At 46.3% G+C, this 26,935-nt stretch overlaps 1 protein-coding gene across 2 annotated transcripts in view; it reads left to right on the plus strand.

The window, feature by feature from the left end:
• PNPT1 (polyribonucleotide nucleotidyltransferase 1) overlaps positions 1-26,935 on the plus strand; it is a 524,718-nt gene that overhangs the window by 223,075 nt on the left and 274,708 nt on the right. For both annotated transcript variants that reach the window (XM_086927497.1, XM_086927498.1), the window contains exons 12-13: positions 9,329-9,425; positions 9,512-9,614. In XM_086927497.1, coding sequence (XP_086783623.1) covers positions 9,329-9,425; positions 9,512-9,614 — 200 coding nt within the window. The remainder of the gene's footprint in view (positions 1-9,328; positions 9,426-9,511; positions 9,615-26,935) is intronic.

A 26,935-nucleotide genomic window follows, 5' to 3' on the forward strand; every position in this document is an offset into this window, starting at 1 on the left:
GTTGAATTAAAACATTACAGGACCCCATCCAAATCTCTGTTGAGCTTGAAATAAGATAAAAATGTGAGAAAGGTGCCAATCATAACGCAACATATGCTGCAATGTAACACACCATATGTGGGCATGCTTAAGTGTTCTTCACACAAACCAAATAGTGTTGTCACACCAATCACTTACCCTACACTTGTTGGAATTACTATGGTCAGATCAGTGAGGTACTCCCCTGTAGTCACACACTTATAGTGCAGGAAAAGGACACTGTTTGTTGCTTAACAATTATCTAGTGCTAGTATAAGTAGATTTAGTTTACTCTATATTTTTGTATTAGGTAAGTATTATTCTCATCTCTTAATATCTAATCTGCTATCTTCTGGTGTCAGAACAAAGAAGCGTAATGCCGGCCGGGATTTAAACTCACACGGTGGACCGAGTTTCTGCCCAAATGACGTTCTCTCATTCTTCTGTGCCTTAGCATCCTTGCGCAGGGACGTCAATGCATGGTTTTAGCGTAGTCATGTTTGCCCTGGACACTGCCACTAGGAATTTTGGGCATTATAATTCCCAGTTTTTTCAGCTTTGATGATAAAGTGTGTTACAAAACTATAGATCAAACATTTGCAATGCAATAGGTCTCGAATTCGCGAAATTCTAAGCTATTGGCATTGTAAATGACAATGCCTTTTATTTATCTGTTTTCAAAACCAACACATAGATAAAAGGTTTGTCATTTACAATGCCAGTAGCTCAAATTCTCGCACATGCTAGACCTATTGCATTACAAATGCCTGTTTAAGTTAACCATTGCTCAGATGTCTACATTGCCTTCCAATGTAGATATCTTGTGAGAAAGAGTTTTGTTGGAAAGTTTAAATGCGGGTGGCCTTGGAAAAAAACGAACATGGAGTAAATACAACTTTTGATGCAGCCATTTCACTTAAGGCAATTCTGCCAGTTTCCCTTTACACCCATCAAAAAGAAAACCCTTCCATGCACAGACATTACAACCGTACACAATTTAATTTATGGACCCTCTTACCACCAAGCTGCTGACATCTCACTGGACGACTGCAAAAAGAACAATTGAGGGACAAAATGTTGAAAAATGTCAAACATTCATCCCAGCACAGAGGTCTGGGCCTAAATCCATAGTTTTTTGTGCCATCTCAAACACTGGATCCAACTCAAGTAACACAGAAGATCGTGGACTAAATTAGATCATACTAAACAGATAAAAATGTTACTTCTCACTGATAATCAAGTTAAAATCGTGTTGTCTCCTATGTATATCTAATCCTTAATAGGTGTCACCCCATTGTTTAGTGTATCGATCCAAGCTATTACCCTATTCTGACTTCATCTGCAACATCTTTTCTCCTCTTTTAAGCATGTTATTACTCGATTAGCTTTTGGGATTTTCCTGTTATGATATTTGTGATCCCCAATATAATGACTCAAAGTATTTTAGATCAAGTATTTGCAAATAGAAGACATTTTTAATGCACCTTATCAACAATGCAGTATTGTTCTCCTAAAAATTATGTTGCTGTAGATTACACTTATTAACCAAATATAATGTACCTCTGTCTCTTTGTTTTAATTTTGACTTACACTCTCTTGGTTTATTGAAAATAATAAAAATTGCATTGACAAAAAAAAAATCAATTACCCATCAAACTTTTCGACAATAAAAGGATAAATACAAGCAAAATACACACTTGACAACTCCGAACGCCCGGGCAATTAAATACATCCGTCCCACCACCCAAAAATACACAAAAGCAGAAATTCCTTATCCGATCCAAGAGTCGTTGCCGACAGCTTTGCGCATTATTACGAATCACAATATGCCCCTAGAGATTCTCTCCCTGCGGAGGATGTGGACACATTCTTAGCGGATCTCCCGCCACGGGGGATCGCCGATGAGGAGCGGGACCATCTCGAGATTCCATTGTCCGCGGAGGAATTGAGTAAGGCTCTTGGTGAACTGAACGCTGGGAGGGCCCCGGGGCCGAACGGTTTCCTGTGCGAGTTCTTTAGGAAATATCATCTCCAGTTAGGGCCACATTTCAAGAAGGCACTAGATGCTGCTAGAGAGCTAGGTCATCTGCCGCCTGATTGGAGGCACGCCGAGATCGTGGTGTTCTGCAAGCCGGGAAGGCCACCGGACCGCCATGAATCGTATCGCCCTATTTCACTTCTGAATATCGAGGCGAAGATACTGGCGAAGGCGCTCGCCAACCGCCTCCTCCCATTGATCACCACCCTGGTCCACCCGGACCAGGCTGGCTTTATGCCACACAGGGCCACCAGACACAATATCAGGCGGGCCCAGGTGGCCTTGGAAATGATGCGAGGCACTGGCTTTCAGGCGGCGCTCTTGTTGGCCGATATTGATAGAGCCTTTGATTCACTGAGCTGGGCTTACCTGCAGGCGCTTCTATCTCGTCTAAATCTCGGCCCTCATTTTCTCTTGTATATACGGCTGCTATATACTGATTTGACAGCGTCTGTGCGGGTGGCCGGTGCGATTTCGGGCGCCTTCCCCATCGGGCGGGATACCCGACAGGGATGCCCGCTTTCGCCGTACTTATTCGCTCTTGCGATGGAACCTCTCGCGGAGTGGGTGCGTATAGACGCGCAGATTAAGGGGTTTGAGTGGGAAGCTGGGCTGTCAGACAGGATTGCGCTTTACACGGACGACGTGCTCTTCTTTCTTACGGATCTCAATAGATCGGGCCCGAGGTTTCGGGGCTTAACCTCAATGTAAAGAAATCCACCTTGTGGACCCTCGGCAGCGGTGTGGCTCTTAGTAATTGGGCGTCCGCCCTGCAGGAGGCGACAGGAGGCATTAAATATCTTGGGGTATTCATAACGGACATCCCTAGTGTCTCATGGGAGCGTAATATTGTTCCGTCTGGGACAGGGTCCGATCGGATATGAAAACTTGGTCCCGTATGCCCTTAAACTTGTATGGCCGGTCGGCCATCTTTAAGATGGTGGCTCTCCCTCGTCTGCTCTACCAACTGCAGAACCACCCCTATCCTATCTCGCCGCAATGGTTCCGCCAGGTTAACTCGGCGCTGGGCCGCTTTCTCTGGGCAGGGGGGGCTATACGTGTGGCCCTTCGCACCTGTTTCCTTTCTGCGTACTGCGGTGGCCTGGCATCCTCGGACATTCTCTCCTACTAACAAGCGTCCCAACTATTGATACTTAACGAATGGTGGTATGGGGATTGGGGCGACCCGGCGTATGCTTTGGAGCGATATTTAATGGAACCAGATGCTTTGCACACGTTACTGTACTTGGCGGGAAAGAGGAAGAGGCTCCCGGTGGTTACGCAGGTTGTCTTCCAGGTTTGGCGTCGAGCCCTTAGTCGTATGGGATGGTGGAATAGGCTGACTAAGGAGACCCCGCTGTGGCAGAATGGCCGCCTGCCGGCCTTGTCGACTTTGCAGGGATTTCGCGGCTGGGATGCGATAGGGATATTGGCGCTGGGGCATGTCATGAGGGGCACAACCCTTAAATCATTTCAGGAGCTGAGGGATGAGTACGATATGCCACGTACCCAGTTCTTCAAATACCTGCAGTTCCGACATGCTATCTCCCCTGCCTTGGAGGGACTGGACTCCCTGCCTGAATTTAGTCCGCTAGAAGCCAAGTTATTTATGGGAGAATTGACAGAAAAGAAAATATCCTGCATCTATCAGTCACTGGTTACTCATTGTTCCTCCTCCCTAGACGGCTTGCGGTCTACTTGGGAGCGGGATGTCGGAGAAATTGACGAGGAGGGATGGAGGGAGGCCCTTGCAGCCCCAAGGGAGGCGACCATAGCCGTACGACTGCGCTTTATCCAATTTAAATACCTGCACAGGGCTTACTACACGAGAGAGAGGCTGTGGCGAGCCGGACTGATTGCCTCCCCCGATTGTCTGAGGTGTGGCAGGGAAGTGGGCACGTTCCTACATACTGTGTGGTCTTGTGGGGCACTGGAGAGGTATTGGGGGCGTGTATGAGACTGTCTGGATGAAGTACTGGGTTGGCAGCTCCCGCGTACATCACAGCTGGGCCTCCTGCATGTCCTGGAGCTGGTGGGTGGCAACATATACAAAAGACACTTGTTACTTCTGGGTCTTACGGTGGCCAAGAGGGATGTGGCCCGCGCCTGGAAAGACCCTAGGGCCCCCCGATAGAGGTATGGAAACGGGCCTTGGACTACTACATGGGGCTGGAACGTCTAGTATTTGAGGCCTGTGGCTGCCCTAGAAAGCACTATAAAATTTGGAAAAGGTGGGCGGACTACAAGGGGCTGTGGCTGGAGCCGCCGCCGCGGCAGGATGTAACTGGAGACCTATTGTCCTGAGAACCAGGGTGGGGGTGAGAGTGTACTACCACTGTTGCATAGACTGATTAGCTTGAATCCAGGTGACCGTCGTGAACAGGGCTAGGGTGGGACCCGGGAGGGGGTGGCGTTCTGGGGTTGGGGGGGTACGGATAGTTTAATGTTAATCTCCGATCCTGCTTACTGTATTGATTGCTATATTTTGCTTCTTGATTATATGCTCACAGCCCCTCCGGTGTTCGGAGTACTGTGGATAGATATCTTGCGATCATATTTGAATTGTCAATAAAATTGGTTCTGAAAAATACACAAAAGGGCAATCTGAATCAACTTGTTTTAATAAAGGAAATAAATAATGCTGCAGACATGCACACACAGGTTATTAAAGGTTAGAATCCACGTGGCCTCTTTGTACAAAAATCTTAGACCCTCGCCACAAATTATTCTCAAACGGCACCCCGAAATTAACACATACTGTCGAAATACAGGCCTTCCTTCTAATCGTCTCCCTGCTCAGGCACTTCTATAATCGCACACAGAGTGGACATGCCATGCAAAAGATAAAAGGGGCCAACCACCAACCTCAGGCTGCAGGACACAAAGAAACCAGTGACTACTCCCGATGGGAGAATGAAACAACGCACACAGTAAAAATAAACATCAAATGCCTGCCGGGCGTAAACACGTACCTGTTCACAGCAATTTTCAAAATCAGTATGGAATCTTGGCTGGGCTCTGCCAACGGAGGTCTACCCACACTCGACTCCGTTGAGAGATGGCCAGCGACTGAAGGTGCAAACCTCAAAGGCGGCAGGAAAGCTTAGAGGTTTGGGTCACAGACGCTGTCGGCCTACTGGGAGAATGGTGTACAACACAGCTGCATCACGCATCTGAGGTGAATGAGTGCAACGTCACCGACAGCTCCTGTGAGGGGAGCGGGGCTTTACAGATGCTCTTGTGACAGGAGATAAACACTGCTTCTAATCACAGCGTGAACCCGCCAGCTCAATGCAAATAAGGTATAAAAATAAATAAACAGAGCACTGTGTCCCTAAAGCGGGTGCCGCATTCCAAATTAAAGTAAAAATAAATAAATAAACGGAGCGCGTCAGCCATGTTAAGTCTGCAGTGGTCTAGCATATTAAAAAATATATATATATTTAAAGTTAAATCACAACGTCGCAGCACTTACAAAAAAAAAACATCAACATTTGTTCCGGCACGCGGCTTAAGCATTTGCAAAGCCAGATGAAAAAAAATAGTGCTTACCCACTAATAGAAGGAGACAGTATAACGCCGCAAGTAAAAGATCCAGTCTGGGTGGGCGGAGCCAAAAGGAGACAGGGCAGTAACAAAAAAGCCTCATTTTCAATCGGAGGTCAGCATTTTTCATAAATGATGACGGTGCCAATGGGAAGGATGGGCGGGGCTTCAAGTCCCCTTCTGAAATCTTATCGATGACAATAAGCCTCGCAGAGCGAGGAAGTGCTAGGTCTGCTAGACCTAATACAAAAAGGTAAGACAAATGAGTTCCGGTATGCTTATTAAATGATTTTTGTCGACATTAAAGTGGTGAACTCCAGAATAATTACTTCCATTATTCCTATGGTGGACGCTCAGAAAGCCTTCCCTATACTTATGCAGGGAGATCATAATAGGTGTTCGTATATCATGCCTAACAGAATGGAAAATGTTTAAAAAAATTCAAACAAGTTGGGCGCTCCTAGAAAAAAATCTTATTGGAGTGAGGGAATATAAGAATCGTGCCAGTACTTTGTTCTTTTCATGATTTTTACCATACTTGTGTTGTCGGGGACGCGTCCAGGTTTGTTCCGTCTTTGTCTCCAGTTGTGTACATATAATCATGAACCTTCACCTTCATCAACAAAGAAAGTAGAAGGTAGTGGTTCTGAAGTTGCTTACTGATTTGTGCTAGGAAGATTGAAGGATTCTGTAGATCGCATCCTAATCCATATCTGGTAAGCCCAGACCATGCCACCTCCTCCACTTCCAGATAGATTCATTTTTTGGTTGTAATCAGTGGTAGAAGTGGGCGGGGACGGAAGGGCACTGCGTGCCCCTACTTCTAAAAATTATTTCAGTCCGTTCCCCTAGTTCTTTCTTTCAAAATATCGTCCCGGGACGGCAAACGATGACTTTTTCATTCAGCTTCCAGGGGCTGCTCGCACTTCTCTGTTGAACTCCAGAAGCTGCAGCAGCCCCTCCCTGAGCTCGCACAGACTGAGGGCAGGCCCATGTCATTCTGATTGAGGCAGATTATCCCCTTTTCGAATGACAATGTGCCCCCCTCTGCCTTTAGCATATCAAGTGCCAGTGAGATCGGAGTTGGTGATTACAGAGGAGCTTTCCCCAAGCAGAGTACTGTGGGTAACTTGACACCTTGTGTAATTTGTCAGTGTTGTACACAGAGTGAACTGGGCAGGAGCAGTGACTGGACAGAAGCGAGGACAGGAAAGGAGAGGTACTAGGGCAGGAGAGGTGACCAGGCAGGAGAAGTAACGGGCAGGAGAAGGTGATGGGGCATGAGAAGTGAAAGGGCAGGAGCGGTGATTAGGCAGTAGCGGTAACCGGCAGGAGCAGTGAACAGATGGGGGCAGTGAACGGATAAGAGCAGTGAACAGGGCAGGAGAAGTGATAGGACAGGAGAAGTGATGGGGCTGGAGGGGTGATCGGGCAGGAGTGCTGATCGGACAGGAGCAGTGAATGGGCAGGAGCGGTGACAGGCAGGAAAAGTGACGGGGCAGGAAAGTGACCGGCCAGGAGCAGTGACTGGGCAGGAGAGGCAACTTGAAAGGAGAGTTGTCTGGGCAGGAGAGGTAACTGGGCAGGAGAGGTGACCGGGCAGGAGAAGTGACGGGTAGGAGAAGTGACGGGCAGGAGAAGTGACTGGCAGGAGAAGTGACTGGCAGGAGAAGTGACTGGGCAGGAGAAGTGACTGGGCAGGAGAAGTGACGGGGCAGGAGAGATGACAGGGCAGGAGAGGTGATGGGGCAGGGGAGGTGACGGGCAGGAGAGGTGATGGGGCAGGAGAGGTGACTGGGCATGAGCTAGTGCGGTAACCGGGCGGGAGCGATGAAAGGACAGGAGCGGTGAAAGGACAGGAGCAGTGAACGGGGCAGGAGCAGTGAACGGGGCAGGAGCAGAGAACGGGGCAGGAGCAGAGAACGGGGCAGGAGCAGAGAACGGGGCAGGAGCAGTGAACGGGGCAGGAGCAGTGAGCGGGGCAGGAGCAGTGAGCGGGGCAGGAGCAGTGAACGGGGCAGGAGCAGTGAACGGGGCAGGAGCAGTGAACGGGCAGGAGAAGCGACAGGGCAGGAGAGGTGACGTGGAAGGAGAGGTGACTGGGCACAAGAAGTGACGGGCAGGTGACATGACAGGCAGGTGATGTGATGGGCAGGAGAGGTGACGGGGCGGGAGAGGTGACGGGGCAGGAGAAGTGACGAAACAGTAGAAGTAATGGGGCAGGAGCGGTGATTAGGCATGAGCAGGAGTGGTAACCGGGCAGGAGCGAGAACGGACAAGAGCAATGAACGGGGCAGGAGCAGTGAACAGAGCAGGAGCAGTGAACTGGACAGGAGCAGTGAACAGGGCAGGAGCAGTGAACGGGGCAGGAGCAGTGAACGGGGCAGGAGCAGTGAACGGGGCAGGAGCAGTGAACGGGGCAGGAGCAGTGAACGGGGCAGGAGCAGTGAACGGGGCAGGAGAAGTGACGGGCCAGGAGAAGTGACGGGCCAGGAGAAGTGATGGGCCAGAAGAAGGGAGGGGACAGGGGAATTGACGAAGCAGGAGTGTTGATCGAGCATGAGCAGGAGTACTGACTGGACAGGAGAAGTGAAAGGGCAGGAGCAGGCGTTTCCCAGGGCGACTGGAAGGGGAGGGGGCCAGTTTAGTTTGGGGGGACCGGTTTTGTACAAGTGCTGGAGTTTTAAAAACACTGCAAAGTTCTTTGTACATTCAGCAGGTTTCGGTCAACAATACAAGTGCCAAGATAACGTTGGTGATCAATGTACCTGCTGGAGAGAGATGGGAGCATGTTTTGTCTAGTGGCTGTTTTACTCATCTAAGGTAGCGCAGAGGGGTAATATGCCTGCTGCAAAGAACATGTATCATGCATATCAAAGAGCAATATGTTATGTGCATAGTTCAGTGGGTACTGCTTTGTGTTCACTTCCCGAATGAAAGGACACTTGAATACATATGGCCTGGCAGTTCGGGCTGGAATGTTCACATTGGGCGCAGGATCAAGACTGATTTGCATATAGCTGGGTCCAAACTAGAATGGCATGGTGAGCAAAAAAACAATGGATTTAGGCCTAGATCTCTGTACTAGGGTGAATGTATGACATTGTTCTGCATTCTGTCCACCAGTTGTTCTTTTTGCTATATTATGATTGAGCAGCTTGCTGGCTGACATGATTATGAAGGAGCCTTTGTGGGTTTTGATTCTCCTGAAGAGTTCCTTTCTCTTCTGATCCCTGCTTAACACCTGTGTACAGGAAGAGCCCTGTATTTATGTCCTCAATGTTTGAGACAACAAATAATCATGGATTTCTGAACAATGAGAGTAAAAGCATTAAGGTAACATGTTGTTCCTGCTTATATTTCACACGCTTTACATAAACCTGTATTCCCTTTGAGTGTTTGCTTTTCCCTGAATTAAACCTCAAATAAACATGTTTATCCATTGTTTTAATTAAATAACGTTATAAGCTGTAACGGGTCAGTGACATGCTAAACGTACTAAAAATTGGTATGTTTTGCTATTGCTAGCCATAACCCTGACTCCGCCCACTGATTCAATCTTAGGTTATTCCCGCCCCCTGATTCTCCACCCACAGTTCCCCTACTTTTTTTCCCACTTCGTCCACTGGTTGCAATATATTAGAAAAATATGCTTGCATCTTAAATTAAATATTTTACAGCAAGCTTTGATATGTGTTCTTACCCATTGTTTTATCTTTTGTTCAGAACAGTATCCAGAGGCTGATCCATATGAAATAATGGAGTCGTTCGGTATTATTTCAAAAGAGGTTTTTAGAAACATTGTATTGAATGAATATAGACGGTAAACCTGTTTTAATTAATTAACTTTTTTTGTCATAATGCGTCAGACTACTTGAAATTTTGATTTAATTTTGATTTTATTTATAGATGCGATGGTAGAGATCTGACGTCACTTAGAGATATAAATTGTCAAGTTGATTTATTTAAACCCCTTCATGGATCAGGGTTGTTTCAGAGAGGTCAGACCCAGGTAAATTTCAAATTGTAAACATTTCCTTTTAAGTTGTACTGAGGAGATGTCTTTTTCCAAAGTGGAGTTGTTTTCATTTGATCTATAACTTATATTTAACAGTGAAACACATTGTTTTGGATTGGTTAATTAAATACAAAATATTACAAATGTTTTTTGTGAAAAAAATGGAGCAGTATTTTACATATAGTATTTTAAAAATATGAAACATTACAAAGATGTGTGAAGATAAAATGCAGCTAAAAGAAGGGGATGACATGTCTGTAAGGGGTTGATATATTGACATGGAACCAGAGACTTCCTTCCACCGTCCTCTACCCTCCCCCCATGGTAGCTGAAGAATGTAACTGACTAAACTTGAACTGCATCACGAATAATTCCTAAAAGTCTTGAGAATTAATCCACAGCCAATACCATCATACTGCACTTGCTGTTTGCAGCACTTTGAAAATGACATTGAATCATTATATATATATTTTTTTTAAAACATATTTTTGTACTAATGTTTCATCAGGCCTCCTACAGCCAATGGTAAACTGTACATTCTGGCAACTATTTGTGCAAAGGTAAATCCTTGCTACCCTTTTTACTTGGAGACCTCAAATCGTTAAAGGCTGTGCTTGTGCTGCTGCTGTAACTAATAAGTTACAGACTGGTGTCGTCGAATGAGGGAGGGTACGGCTGTAAAGCCAACATGAACCACAAGGTATACTATTTAAGTCTCAAAGGATATTCCGAATATTCACAATGGTTTGCCCTGCTGAATTTTAATTGCTTTTTCTCCGCATTATGCATGCGTGTTTATCTCCGCTACATAATTGCAGATGGCTAACTAAAAGGCATTGCATCACTTTAATACTACTAGTCAGACTTACCTTATGCTCCGACAGTGTCCTAGAAAAAGCTACTGACCACAAAAAGAGAATGACTACTTTATACATCATGGATCCGAAGAAATTTGTGTAGCATGCTTCATCCTCTAGTCCCCATCTGGTCGTCTAATACGACCTTACCGTGTAATGGGTGGTGGGTAGGGGAGCTCTTTGATCTTACTGAATTTTCTGTGGATCACAGCTAAAGTAGCTTCCAAGTAGCTACAGACTTCAAAAACAAAAAGGGACATGCCTGGTAAATACTACTTAACCCACATCTATATAGGTCAACGTGTTTAAGCCAGCTTTTTAATCGCCCCTTGGGACGTCCAGCTTTCTTCAGGACCAGTCAGATCCCTATAAAAAGACTCACTTGGATGTTGTTAGTAATTTGCAGGTGTGTTTCACACTCATATAGGAGGGGGGTGGGCGCACACCGCCTCACACTCCAGCACTCAGTTTGCCCCGATGCATCATAATAAATGCAGTGCATGATAACACTTTTGTCCAATGTCAGGCTATAGTTTTTCACCCTTGTTGGTGCAGCCAGTGCTGTGTATCTCTAGACACGTGTTATAGGATAATTGTCCTTCTTCAGTAGAGAGCAACACTTTTTTGGGGGGCGCTGGAGATGCTGCCCAAAGTCTTCTCAGGTCTTAGTACCACTCGCTGGGCGCAGGTGCATCAACCAGAGCTCGTCAGCTCGTTAGCTCAAGGGAGCCTTTTCATATAGGAGGGGGTGGGCGCACACCGCCTCACACTCCAGCACTCAGTTTGCCCCGATGCATCATAAGTGGTACTGAGACCTGAGAAGTCTTTGGGCAGCATCTCCAGCGCCCCCCAAAAAAGTGTTGCTCTCTACTGAAGGACAATCATGCACTGCATTTATTATGATGCACCAGGGCAAACTGAGTGCTGGAGTGTGAGGCGGTGTGCGCCCACCCCCCTTCTATATGAAAAGGTTCCCTTGAGCTATCGAGCTGACGAGCTCTGTTGGATGGACCTGCGCCCCCCAAAAAAGTGTTGCTCTCTACTGAAGAAGGACAATTATCCTGAAACACGTGTCTAGAGATACACAGCACTGCCTGCACCAACAAGGGTGAAAAACTATAACCTGACATTGGACAAAAGTGTTATCATGCACTGCATTTATTATGATGCACTGGGGCAAACTGAGTGCTGGAGTTTGAGGCTGTGTGCCCCCACCCCCCTCCTATATGAAAAGGCTCCCTAGAGCTAACGAGCTCTGGTTAATGCACCTGCGCCCAGCGAGTGGTACTGAGACCTAAGAAGACTTTGGGCAGCATCTCCAGCGCCCCCCAAAAAAGTCTTGCTCTCTACTGAAGAAGGGCAATTATCCTGAAACACATGCCTAGAGATACACAGCACTGGCTGCACCAACAAGGGTGAAAAACTATAGCCTGACATTGGATAAAAGTGTTATCATGCACTGCATTTATTATAATGCACCGGGTCAAACTGAGTGCTGGAGTGTGAGGCGGTGTGCGCCCACCCCCCTTCTATATGAAAAGGCTCCCTTGAGCTATCGAGCCGACGAGCTCTGTTGGATGCACCTGCGCCCCCCAAAAAAGTGTTGCTCTTTACTGAAGAAGGACAATTATCCTGAAACACGTGTCTAGAGATACACAGCACTGCCTGCACCAACAAGGGTGAAAAACTATAACCTGACATTGGACAAAAGTGTTATCATGCACTGCATTTATTATGATGCACCGGGGCAAACTGAGTGCTGGAGTTTGAGGCTGTGTGCCCCCACCCCCCTCCTATATGAAAAGGCTCCCTAGAGCTAACGAGCTCTGGTTAATGCACCTGCGCCCAGCGAGTGGTACTGAGACCTAAGAAGACTTTGGGCAGCATCTCCAGCGCCCCCCAAAAAAGTGTTGCTCTCTACTGAAGAAGGACAATTATCCTGAAACACATGCCTAGAGATACACAGCACTGGCTGCACCAACAAGGGTGAAAAACTATAGCCTGACATTGGATAAAAGTGTTATCATGCACTGCATTTATTATAATGCACCGGGGCAAACTGAGTGCTGAAGTGTGAGGCGGTGTGCGCCCACCCCCCTCCTGTGTTTCACACTCATTCTATGCAAAGCTCACTCGTACATACAAATTGAGTTTTTATTTGGTGTTTCCTTTCAACCGCCTTGGAACTGTCATGCATTTCGGTCTGTAGTGAAAAGGAACATCATCAAAATTCAATAAGCTAGTTTTTGATGTGTGCCTAGAAGACCCTCATGTGTTTTTCACTACATACCCCATATTTTATTGTGTCTTGGTTTTGCTGCTTTACCGTTATCCATTCAGTCATACCAGACCAATATACATTGACATCATAACATTATCATAGCACTCTCAGTGGCATGCCATTCTTACATCATACGTGTTCATACCAATAATTTCTCAGGTAATCTGTGAATTTGTGTTTGTGTCAGGCAATGAATTTCTGATGGATACATCTGCCAGTGGATTCCTCACCTTGTGAATATCCCCCTGCTTCAGCAACATTCGAAAATTCTTTTTGTAGCTTCGCAGCGACGTGGACGACGTCACAGAAACACGGCATCGCGCGCGGCTCCGCTGACGTCACCAACACCATAATAGACCCACGTCGGCGTGATGACATCAGTTCCCTTTTTTCCGCGTCATCGACGCTAACGGTTTTTGAGGGATCCTCTGTAGCTTTGATAGTAACTTTGTTATTGTTTTTTGGTTTTCGTGTTTCTTGTATCGCTTTTTCCTGGCGATATGTCATCGGGGAAGACCGGATTCAAGCCGTGTGGTGAATGCGGTAAGATGATGTCAATCACGGACCCGCATGAAGACTGCGTTTGGTGCCTGAGCCCGGACAATGATGTCCAGGGGTGTCCATCCTGTAAGAAGATGAATCCCAAGGCCCTTCGTGAGAGAGAGGCGAACCTCCTGGTTGCCAAGATGAAATGTAAAAAAGACAGGAAGAGCTCGAGGTCTCGTTCGAAGTCGCCATTGTGGTAGTCATCGGGGCATGCTTCCAGATCGGCTAAAAAGAAGCACAAGAAGAGAAAGCATGGATCACGACATCATTCTGGGAAGGATGCGGATTCGAGACCAAAGTCGCCAATGAGAAGACATCGTAAAGATGAGATTTCTCCAGCGCCAAAAGATCAGGATCCAGAAGGTGAGGCTTCGCCTATGGAGTCGCCGGAGCACTCACCGGCTCCGGTGTCTAATCCCTCTCCGGGTCCATCTCGTTCACCAACTCGAGAGGAAGAAGAGGCTCCATTGCCAGAGGGTTCGACGACTCCAGTGCATCAACCCGAGGTAGAGGTTGAGATGACTCCGGTTCCTCGAGAGCAGCCTGTGGGTTCATACCCTCCTTTTCCAGCCCCAGGTCAAGACTCTACACAGTTTTTAAACGCGATGTATGGAGTCTATTCAAGAGCCTTGTACCCTTCTGAAGCACCGGTTAGTCCGATGGCGTTTAACCTGAGAGTCCCCCAGTCTTATGCTTCAGCGCCGTTCTTGCCATTTATGCCGGCTCCGACACTGCCTTGGCATTTCTCGGTCCGAGCTCGACGCCGGCTCCGTCTGAGTCGATTCCGGATCCGCCGACGCCGTTCCTGAAGGAGAGGTCGAGACGTGAGGCCCAGCGACTCCTGGAGGGGCAAAGGTACTGAGAAGCCGAGATGGAAGAGGGTGAGCTAGAAGAATCTGAGGATTGTACTGTGTACACTGTGTATATATCTACTGTTGTTGATCCATCCATGTGCCTCGAAGGCACGGAAAAAAGGAAGGGCGGAACTGATGTCATCATGCCGACGTGGGCCTTTTATGGTGTCGGTGACGTCAGCGGAGCCACGCGCGATGCCGTGCTTCTGTTACGTCGTCGGCGCGAAGCTACAAAAAAAAATTCCGAATGTTGCTGAAGCAGGGGGATATTCACAAGGTGAGGTATCCACAGGCAGATACTGTATCCACCAGAAAAAGCGTCACCGTAGGTAAGTAACTTGTTCGTTACTCAACTATGGTATAAGTGATGCAATCTCTCGTCCCAGATACTGAGAAAGGAATAGCCCACTGGCTATGGCTTAATTTTATGCATGCTTTTGATTATGAATCCCTGCCCGGAGAGTACATGTTTATTCTGCTAGGCCTATGCCTCATGGAAGCATACAGTTGGGCTGACCTCTTCGTCACTCTCTTTTGACTTTGTAACATGGAGGGAGAAAAGCAAGTCCATTATGGCGATCAGTAAAAAGTCCAGTCAAAACACAGTCAGAATAGCTACACCCCTACCCCCTCTCTCCCCCACAAGCCAATTAAATAATACCACTTACTACACCATAGAGTCCATCTGGCATCCCCGCCTACAGTTTGTCTTGTCAACTCAGAATTTTTAACTCTCTTAGCCATCTGCAGTGATTTTAAACTGCCCTCTCTGTATCAGATGTGGCATCAATGCTTAACGTAACATTGCAATGAGCCACGGTCCTGTGGGTCATGGGAACTGTACTTTTCCCCCACTCTCTCTATGTCCCAAAATGAGTTGTCTTAAAAAAGTTACAAATCAGGGAATCGTACCCATCTAATCAAAGTTACCGCCATCCAATTCACTCTTTGTCAGGATGTTCCTACCAGAGCTTATGAACTGGCATGGTCCCTGCAAATACAGCCAACTTCTTCACAACCAAATTGCAAAGCTTGGCTTTTCCCATGCGGTCCCTGGCATTGCCTGTGCGATCCCTGGCCTCGCCTGTTTGGTCCCTGGCCTCAAAGATTGTAAAAACGGTCACAAAAACTGATTCTTAACAGGCTCCAACTGAGTACTGTATACTTTCTTCTGCTCTGGCTGGGAACAAGGTCTATAAAATAAAGTCAACATAGCAATGCTCCCAATTGTGAATAAATAAAAAGAACTATAAAAGCACATTATTAAAGATTTTTTTTTATTATTGTGAGTATATTCAAAATGATCTGTTATCAGCAGTTCCAGCACCTTTAAATTGATTATAAATCAAAATGTTTTAACAATGATAAGAAATTCTGTATGTCACTTGCATAGTTCATATTTAGTATGTGGCCCATATAAGTTAATAGAGGTGAACAAAACAACTAAGTTTATCTTATTTAAAGCATTTTCTGTTTTGTGTTTCCTACATGGACATTGTGGTTTTACGTATGTTAACCCAACTATGCACTTTGTAGGCCGCTTTTGCTTTGCACGTGTTACCAAAGTGCTCTGTTGTGTTTTTTGACACATTGTACTTTCAAATATAATCTGCACGTTTTTGTATTAAATCCTTTTCCTGGGATTTATTCTACACAGCCTACACAAGTTCAAACGACACTACTTCTTGTTGTTCTCTGTGGTTGGACACTAGCACCTAGACATAATAGAGACACCAAGCTGCTGTTTTTGCAAATACGTGTGTTGTCATATAGCCCAGGATGTGTCCTTCCAAACACAAGAAAAGCGGATACTTGCACCCAGAGCAAAGGTCCTAAGACGGGAGAATAGCGTCAGCGAGGATGTAGAACACCTATCTAAGGTGTGGGGCAGCGGCGGCTCCTCCGCTAAGGTGGAGGAGCATCACCCCATTTCTTTTCAGCAGTGCAAAAAAGGAAAAATAAAATGAAATTAACACACTTTTATTAACATTTTATTTTTCCTTGCTGAGGCAGATTTGCGGGGTGGGGCTGGGCTACTCACAGAGCAGGGGGAAGAGTGTTTAAGGCACTTTCTAAGTGTGCATGACTGTTTGGCTGGCCATATTGGGAAGGCCAAACGTTCATGCTCACTTAGCATGTTCTCCACCTGACTGTGTTGCACAGCCTCAATAGAGAACATGCACAGGCTGCCAGTGCCTGTCTGAGCACCAAACAACAACACTCTGACCAATCACGATACTGCTGTCATGCTGGTGATAGTAGCATCGTATTCCTATTGGAAGAGAAGCCCAGTGCGATATTTCTCACAGAGACCTGGCTTCACGATAGTGCAGGCCCTGATGTGGCCACGGCACTCCCCCCGAGTTATGCCATTGTAAGGAGGGACCGTGTTGGCCAAACAGGAGGGGGCATTGCTATTATTTACAGAAGAGATTTCGTATGCAATTTCGAACCTGCAGACATTCCTAATAGCGAAGCGGCATCTTTTAAAATTACCCTCAGCCCTAATTTTACCTTCTCTGGCCTACTCATTTATCGACCACCAGTTAATAACCCCTCTTGGTCAGAAAATTTGGTAAACCTTATTTTACCTCATCATTTAAAAGCTCAAAATTTTACAGTACTCGGCGACTTGAATCTCCATTTGGACGACGACAATAATATCTGTAAAAATCTTATAGATGATTTCATGGCATTAGACATGACATTGCGTAATAAAGGCCCTACCCACAAAGCAGGACATTTGCTTGACCCTATCATCTCTAATATGAAAGAACTATCATGGCAGAACACCACTCCTATTTGTTGGTCAGACCATTTTCTCATACTCTTCTCCATTTCTCTAAAACCCACTAAACGCCCATCCACTACTCCCTCTGACTCTTTTAGGAGAAATTGGAAAAACCTAAACTTAGATGATCTCAATAATGCATTGAACAAAGACCACCCATGCCTTGATGAAGACATGGAACACATATCTGATGCCATACAGACTTGGCTAAATGACGCAGCGAACGCCAGTCTGCCCTTATCCCGTTGTAAAGGGAAAGTACATCGTCCCCCGGCCCCTTGGTTTACAGAGGCCCTCAAGAAAGAAAAATCTACCTGTAAGAACTTAGAGAGACAGTGGCGTAAGACCTACGAACTGCATCAAAAAGAGATCTACCGCAAGGCCAGAAACAGCTATCATTCGGCATGCATGAAAGCTAAAGCATGCTATGTGACTACTACCATAAATACAGCTGTTAACAAAGCCCAGACTCTTTTCAACACTGTGAAGGAATTGGCTGGAGAAAACTCTAGAGCGGAGGTGGCTCCACTCAATACCCAGCAGTGTCAGGATCTGGCGTCCTTTTTCACTGAAAAAATTGAGAAGATCGTCTCCAATATCAACAATAACAGCCTTACCACTCATAACCAAGAGGACACCTCCCTAATCTCTAAAGGAAACTGTTGACTCGAAGCCTGGCCTCCCATTACATCAGATCAACTGAGGAAACTTTTAAAATCTATCAAATCGGGTTCCCCTCGCGACCCCATTCCCATCAGTATCATGAGCCAATTGGAGGACCCTACCCTGACGCCCATTACAGAGATACTTAATGCCTCCATGGAACAGGCTTCAGTTCCTGCTTTATGGAAACATGCCATAGTCAGCCCTCTGTTAAAAAAGCCGACCGCCGATCCTACGATATTGGCCAATTATCGACCAATATCGTTACTCCACGCTTTTTCCAAAATGTTGGAAAGGCATATTCATGAGGCACTTTCCACATATGTGGAAAACAATGAACTACTTCACCCGTCCCAGTCCGGCTTTAGGAGTGGATACTCCACCGAGACCGCCCTGCTCGGGATCACGGAAAAGATCAGAGAGCTCAGAGATGACGACCAAACGGTGGCACTGGTCTTGTTAGATCTAAGTGCGGCCTTCGACACCATCTCTCACTCCAGACTGCTTGTCAGGTTGGAGGAGTGTGGTGTCGAGGGCAGGGCGTTAGAATGGATTAAATCATACTTATCCCTACGCACCTTCCAGATCACCTCTGCGGAGGCTTGTTCGGATGTTTTCTTCTCTCCCCATGGTGTACCACAGGGATCTATCCTGAGCCCCCTGCTGTTTAATTTGTATCTTCGTCTTTTAGCCAATCTTGCAGAGAATTTCGGTCTTAATTTAATGACTTATGCTGACGATTCTCAGATCTTGTTTTCCCTCTCCAAGTCTGATACGTCTGCTCCTTCTGCACTTAGAATGGGCCTTCACGAGATATTCTGCTGGATGTCGGCTAACCAACTTAAACTAAATGGGGACAAAACAGAGGTCCTCCTTTTAGGGAATAATAAGGATCTTTGGAGCGATCCCCACTGGCCGACGTCACTGGCCAAGCTCCCGCCCCCAGCCACTCAGGTCAGAAATCTCGGGGTCATCATAGGTGACAGTCTCTCCATGATACAGCAAGCCAACAAAGTGGCTGGCATATGTTTCACGATTCTCAGATGGCTACGTAAAATTGTCTGGATGTTGCCATCTACCACCCAGAAGACCGTAGTCAATGCCTTAGTAACTTCTCGGCTTGACTACGGTAACATCTTGTACCTGGGTGCAAACAAAGCAGTAATAAGACGCTTGCAACTGGTACAAAACGCTGCGGCCAGACTGCTTTGTAGAATCCCCAGACACGCCAGGATTACTAAACATCTTAGGGACCTACACTGGCTCAGGGTCGAAAACCGGATTCGCTTCAAAACCCTGAGCTACCTGTTTAAAATCAAAGCTGGGACTGCTCCCAAGTATCTTCAAGATCTTGACAAGCCCTACCTTCCCAACCGCAATCTTCGTTCAGCTACATCAGCGACCTTTGCGGTACCCAGGTATAAGCGGGCCAGAATGGGCGGGAGATCCTTTTCTTATCTGGGTCCAACTCTTTGGAACACACTGCCCACCCAAATACGCAAAGAAGAAAACTACAGGAACTTTAGGAAAAACGTAAAGACCTGGTTGTTCGACAAATAAGTGCCTTCGGATTTGTTCTCTCTCTAGCTGTGCCCTGTGTTTTGCTAATTCGGCGCCGGGAAACCCTTTGTGGGTAGCTGTGCGCCATATAAATGCTATAAAATAAATAAATCGTGACTGGCCTGTGTGCTTCCTCCTTCCATTCCTAGACTCGTTGGGAAGAGAAGCAGAGGAGAAACGCGGCCGTGAAGGGGTAAGTGTATATTTTTTCTCCTCCTACCCTGCCACCCCTGATCCTTGCCAGCCGTCACTGGTACACTGGTATGGGGTAAACCGCTAAGCTCAAATATCTATAATCATTTAGCTTTCATACTGGGGGTGGATTTAGGCACATCTGCCAGGTCATATGACTGAGCTTTTTATTGTATACAGTATCGTAAGAGTGCTAATGACAATACTGACTTGTATTTGTTTGCTAGTTGTGGCACAGTTATTGCCTATTAGAACACAATAGTTTAAACAAATGTTATAAACCTTCCTTGTGTCCCTTTTCTATTTATTGTGAATAAGTACGAGTGAGAGAATGAAAGGGAGTTTCCTGTTACCTCTGTACCAGAGAGGTGAGGAGTGTTATGTTCTGGTGTGCCAAATCACTTGTCTCTCTTGAAAGATTAGGAGGGCAAGTGAGGCTCCATGAGTTAGTTGGATTGGGGCCCATAGATAGTAATGGTGTATGGTGACTGAGTCCCCACATGCTGATGTTCTATGATCCCTAGCATAGTTTCATTCTATAGCAGTATACCTGCAACATTTCCTGTGGTGTATCATTAAATCATGGCCATTTGTGGTCAAATACATTTTGGTTCTAGTGTTTTTGTATGTTCTCCTGTATTGGGGTGTCTTTCATAGATTCACATGCCTAAATCATTCCCCGTCGTCGGAGTGGGAGTCCCACGGTACATAAAAAAGCAATAATATGCCATAATAACATAGAAAAAACCTGGTAATAACCAACCAGGAAGTAAAGTAGCCTAAGCTACAGGAGAAAAAACTTCCACACTCATGACTATCCTAGTCATTTTGTATAGCCCAAACTGCAGCCAATCAGGCGACCGCACCCACCAGAAAGTTCTCCCCAGAGGCTCAGGCTCTCAGATTTTCTACCGCACGTCGTGTGAAGGGAGTCTCCCTGAGCTCTGCTCAGTACTTCTCTTTTTTTCCTTCAAGAATCTGGATTTGAAGATGTCTACATCTAAGAAATCTTTATTCAGGCCTTGTGACTCGTGAGGTAAGCTCCGGCTTTTCAAAGAAGATCCCCACAAGAAGTGCATTTACTGCCTGTACCCTGACCATCAGGTAAAGGAGTGCAAGATATGTAGGACCTTCCCTCAGAAGTCCCTCAGTGACAGAGAGGGCCACTTGCTTTTATGGCTACAAATGCTCAAGGATCAAGATAATTCTGCTTCTGAGGTAGGCCGTATTGCCTCTGGGTCTACTGCAGCTTCTAGGAAGAGAGCTGCTGAAGAGGTGTTATCTTCTCCTGGGGCCAAGATTGTAAAGAAGCAACAATCTTCTAAGGGGTCTGAGAGGCCTTCCACTTCTAAGGCTATTCCCCCTACTAAGAGCAAACTTGTGCCATCCACACCCCTGAGAAGAACAACCAAAAATTTACCTCAAAAGACAACTTCTGAGAAGACTTTACCTCGTAAAAGGGACCCTCTCGTCGACGACGCCTTCGTCGACTCCTTCGTCGACTAAGATTCCCGTCGACGCAACATCTACGTCTACGGTAACTTTCTCTTCGCCTAAGCCTGAGATGATATTGTCGACAGCGTCTTCTCCGTCGACGATGGTCTATGTCTCTGTCAGGCCTATCTCGTCGGCGAGAGAATCTTCATCTGCCATCGTCAGCGCCCCGTCGGCGGCCAAGCTGAAGAAGATTCCGTCGACCATAGCTTCGTCGACGCCACCATCGACGGTTGCTCCATCGTCGTCGACGAACATCCCGTCGTCGACGAGCTCATCGACGACTCCTGCCCAGTCGATGACTAGATCGTCGGCGAAGACTCCATCGTCGACAAAGACTCCGTCGTCAACAAAGTCTCCGTCGTCGCCAAAGACACCGTCGTCGCCGAAACCTTCCTCATCGGCGAAGACAACTCAATCGTCGACGACAACCTTATCATCAGGATCCAAGCCCCCATCGACGAGCCCGTTGATGGGGCCTCCGTCGACGCCGCAACTGTCTACATGTACCACCATGCAGATTTGGTCACCGTCTACAGCTCTCAAGTCAACACCAAAGCCATCCTTGCTTCAGAGACGCAGTTCTGTTCTAGAACATTTATCTCTTCTACGCCTGTCACCTCAAACAGTACCCCTACAGGTCCCTGACAAGTTGCTGGACTCTGAGGATAGTGAGGAGGATTCTGACCTGGATGAAAGGTTTGGGACAGCTACAACTCCTTCGGAATTGCACATCAAATACCAAGTAGAGGACGATCAAGAGGGCCAACCTTCGCTTGAGCATGTAACATCACCTGTTACTAATGTCCCCTCAGCTCAGATGCCAGTAGCATTGCTAACAAATCTACAGCACATGCTAAATGACTATTACAGGCGTTTTCCACTGTCTTAGTCAGCGGACTCTGTGCCTCCACACCTGTGGTGCAAACGTCCATATCTGATTACAGGCCTCCAAGGTCTCCTCCGCCTGTAGCTTTCAATCAGCCTGAAGAACACCAATCTTCTGACGAAGAAGAGAGAGAGGAGGGTGAAGTCGAGGTTAGATCCTTGATGTCGGAGTGGGACGATTATCAGGTCCAAACACCTTCTCCTTCACCTCTGGTTACCGCTGATTCACCTCCAGTAGATGTTGGAGGATTCCATCTTCTTATGGAAAGAGCTACAAAATGCTTCCATATTGTCATGCAGACTACACAGCAGGAATGCTTTCTCTATGATGTCAAGGACCACCCAAGGAAGCAGACTTAATTCAATACCTAACATTGATTTCATCTGGAAAGAGGGAATTAAGGTGATGTCCACTCCTGCATCTATCCCTCCAGTACTGCTGAGGATAGATAAAAAATATAAGGCTCCTGAAAAGTCCCCAGCTTGCCTTATAGGACACCCGAAATTGGATTCTGTGATCATACAGACTGCACAGAAGCGATCTAGAAATCCTTCCTCTCCAATCGCAGCCCCACCGGATAGACACGGCAGGCATTTAAATGCTATTGGGAAGCGTGTGTCTACAATGTCAGCAACTACAGTCCGGGCTGCCAACTCATTAGCCATTCTGGGCAGCTATGACCGGCAAATGTGGTCTGACATCTCGCCATATATCAACATGCTTCCAGAGCCCTCTAAGACAGAAGCTCTGAAAATAGTGCAGGAGGGTGAGAGAATCTCGGCTGAGATGATTGACTCTGCAGTTGATGTGGCTTCGACTGGATTCAGGCAGTTAGCAGGAGCTGCTGTCTTGCGCAGGCAAGGCTGGCTAAGAGCGACTTCGTTCCGCCAGGAGGTACAAGCTAAGGTAATAGACATGCCTCACGACGGGGAATTTTTGTTTGGCCCGCAGGTAGAGGAAGCCTTGCAGCAATCAAAAAGGACACAGAGACCGCCAATTCCCTTGGCACCTTACAATTTCGGAAGCCGCCCTTTCGAGGTACGAGAGGACATGGATCGTCCTCTACTAGAGGCGGTTATAATCAGCAATCCTCCTACAGGCAAGGGAATCAACGTTACCAAACCTAACGTTACCAGTCTTACGGCCAGTGCAATACTAATTATTCCCACCTACTGCGGAAAGGATAAAAGACAATGAGTTTCAACACCTGCCACCGCTACTGCCGCAGTCTCACATAAAAATTAGAGGAAAGATCTCAAAATTCTACTCAAAATGGTCCTCAATAATGTCAGACAGGTGGGTCAAAGAGTTGTTTTCCCAGATCAATTTGATGTTAAAAAAAGGAGCAAATGGAAAAAATCCCTCAGGTTCAGAGAGGAGAAGGATTTTACTCCAGATTCTGTCTAATAAAGAAGAAGTCTGGGGAATGGCGTCCAATTCTGGATCTTTGTGTCCTCAACAAGTACTTGAGAAAGCTAACGTTTCGGATGCTATCACTCCAAGAAATACTGCATCTTCTTTCGACGGGAGAATACATGGCCACCTTGGACCTCCAAGATGCGTATTTCCACATCCCCATTTTACCCCGTCACAGGAAGTTCCTGCATTTCAGGGTGGCTGGCAGGGATTTTAAGTTCAAGGTCCTCCTCTTTGGGCTGCGTTCGGCGCCCAGGGTGTTTGCGAAGGTCCTGGCTCCAGTAGCAGCACACCTCCGGCTGGAAGGAATACAAATATTTCCCTACTTAGACGATTGCCTTATCAAGGCGAGTTCTTACGCTAACACAGATGACCATATCCAAGGGTTTCTGTCTCTCTTCCAGTCACCCGGTCTCTCCATCAATTTCAGCAAGTCGCAACTAGAACCATCCCAAAGACGAGCTTTCTTGGGAGCAACCTTGGACACACAACTGGTCCGAGCTTTCGTATCGGACGAGAGACAAGAAAGAATACAGGACATGGCTCTAATTTTACTCTAAAGAAAGTCAGTTTCAGTCCGACAGTTCAAGTCTTTTCTGGGGATGATTTCTTCTAGCATTCCTTTGATACCGAATTGCCGTCTCAGGATGAGACCTCTTCAAGAAGAACTCAACCTGCAATGGATGCAGGTCTCCGGCTCATTCGAACATCTCATCCGAATCACCCCTCTCATCCGAGGTGCTCTTCTCTGGTGGATTCAAAAGAAAAATTTACAACATGGTTGCGCGTTCCTCCAAGATGCACCAAACTTCACAATCACCACGAACGCACCCCTCGAAGGTTGGGGAGCACATCTGCAAGGGCTGACGGTCAGCAGGAGATGGAGCCCTCAACAGAATGTCTAGCATATCAATCTATTGGAGCTAAGAGCCATCTTCCTAGCCCTCAAGTCCTTTCGCGCAATCGTTCAAGGGGCCATAGTATTGGTTCGCACAGACAATACTACAAGCAGGCATTATTTAAACAAACAGGGAGGAATGAGGTCGGCTCTTCTGTCTCAGGAAGCCCAAGAAATATGGGCATGGGCAATACGACACAAAATCAATCTTTTGGCGGTCCATGTACCGGGAACGGCAAACGTTCTTGCGTACACTCTCAGCAGGACAATGGTGTCCACCCACGAATGGGAACTTCATCAACCAACGGTGGATCACATTTTTCAACAGTGGGGCCATCCAGATCTAGACCTCTTTGCGACCAAGAAGAACAGCAAATGCCTGTTCTTTGCAAGCTGGCATCCCCACAAGGACTCTCAGGGGAATGCGTTTTCGATCAACTGGTCTCAAATACATGTTTACTCCTTTCCTCCGATACAGTTGGTTCCCAGAGTTCTCCGGAAGACGAAAAAAGAACTGTGTCGCCTGATTCTCATTGCCCCCAGGTGGCCTCGCCAATACTGGTTCACCGAGCTCCTTCTCCTATTGGAGTGCGAACCAATTCAGTTTCGACCAATACCGGATCTCCTCTCCATCCAGGATGGTCAGATTACCATCCGGACCCGGCTTCTCTGAAACTAGCGGCTTGGCGCCTGATTACCTTGAATTCGCCCATCGTAATATCTCTGCAGATTGCAAGGAGATACTAGCCAAAGCAAGAGCACCTGCTCCAATAAAAACATACAGACTTAAATGGAAGAGATTCTGTATCTGGTGTCACTCGGCTGAGATTCATCCTTTTCAAGCAAGGCCAGATCAGATATTGCCTTTTTTCTTACATCTGGCAAAATCGAGATTATCTCACGCAACTCTAAAGGTTTTCCTAGCAGCCATTTCAAGGTATCGTCAGGATGGTTCCACTTCACTTTACTCTTCAAGAATAATACAGCAATTCTTAAAAGGACTTTTCAGAATGTTTCCTCCGGTACGTCATCAACCACCATCGTGGCATCTCAGTATAGTGTTAGCGCAGCTCATGCGCCACCCTTTTGAACCAATTCACAGAGCGGCTTTAAAATTTCTTACATGGAAAGTATCGCTTTTGTTGGCTTTGACTTCATCTGGAAGAGTGAGTGATGTCCAGGCTCTCACAATCCATCCACATTTCTTGCAGTTCACGTCTAATTCAGTAGTGCTCCGCATAAACCCAAAATTCATGCCTAAGGTGCCTTCGGACTTTCACCCGAACGAGCCAGTCATCTTAAGGACGTTTTTTCCTAACCCACAATCCCCTGCGGGAAGGGCATTGCATACACTAGACATCAAGAGGTGTTTAAAGTTCTATTTATAAAGGACCTCTACAATACGCAAATCTGATCAATTGTTTTTCGCTTATGGAAAAATTCGACAAGGTCATGCAGTGTCTAAACAAACAATAGCAAGATGGATCTCTGCAGCTATTGACTTTTGCCATATACAAGCAGGAAGACCTTTGCAGGCAGCTCCAAGGACTCACTCTACGAGAGCCATGTCTTCCTCGACTGCTCTTTTCACTGGGGTTCCTCTTCAGCACATCTGCAGAGCAGCAACCTGGGCCAGCAGACATACTTTCACCAAGCACTATTGTTTGGATGCAGCCAGCAAGACTAATGTTTCAGTGGGTCAAGCAGTTCTGCATAATCTTTTCAGATAAGGTGAGCCTCTGTTTCCCTCCTCCTCTTACTGCTTTTCAGACGCTTATTCATGCTGATTATTATGTACATTCTCATGTAGCTGCAAATTTTCAGCTTAGAATTGAGATATTTATTACATGATTATGTGTTTTTCATATGTACAAACTGATGGTACAAATAGCGTCTTCCAAGCATGGATGTTTACTGCTATCTATTCTGATTCAGGCATGTGAATCTATGAAAGACAGCCCAAAACTGGAGAAGAACAATAGTTACTTACCTGTAATCTGTGGTTCTCCAGTATTGGTGTCTTTCATAGATTCACATGCAATCCGCCCACCTCCCCTCAGAGGCTCATAGGCTAGATTGGTTTACCATCACTCGTGTGCGAGAAAATCTGAGAGCCTGAGCCTCTGGGGAGAACTTTCTGGTGGGTGCTGTCGCCTGATTGGCTGCAGTTTGGGCTATATAAAATGACTAGGATAGTCATGTGTGGAAGTTTTTTCTCCTGTAGCTTAGGCTACTTTACTTCCTGGTTGGTTATTACCAGGTTTTTTCTATGTTATTATGGCATATTATTGCTTTTTTATTTATGAAAGACACCAATACTGGAGAACCACAGATTACAGGTAAGTAACTATTGTTCTTTTGTGGCACTGTGTCCTCCAAATGAAAACAAATTCTTAATGTTTACTTGGCTTTTCATGTCAGGGTTCGTATTATAATACAGGTGGTCTGTAAAATAGACACTTTTTTGGGTTAGTAACTGCTGTTTTATATTAATTATGCACTCTCTGTGGGGCCAAATGTCATATTACATATTGTTCTGTAATGTCTCTGAAGTTAAAGCATATGTGATGTCACATCTGCAACATGTGGAATTTTGGTTAATCGGCGTTCATGGTTATGCTCTCCTAGGAGGGATAGTATTTTGTGTTGCCAATTGTGATAAGTGTACATTTGAAATATTAATGTATTGTTGCTCATGCTCAACGCACTAGGACTGTGTTGGTTTTGGTGGCAAGCCAAAAATACCAGCAGGAAGTCTGATTCATTCACTGGGGAAAGTTATTCCAGGCGCCATAAGTCTGGTTTATTTATTGTTTAACTTTATGACAAAGACAGTAGACCTGTTGTATTTATTGTGAAAACATTTGGTAGAGC

The sequence above is a fragment of the Lissotriton vulgaris genome, chromosome 6 (assembly GCF_964263255.1).
Source record: "Lissotriton vulgaris chromosome 6, aLisVul1.2, whole genome shotgun sequence".
Taxonomy (NCBI): Eukaryota; Metazoa; Chordata; class Amphibia; order Caudata; family Salamandridae; genus Lissotriton; species Lissotriton vulgaris.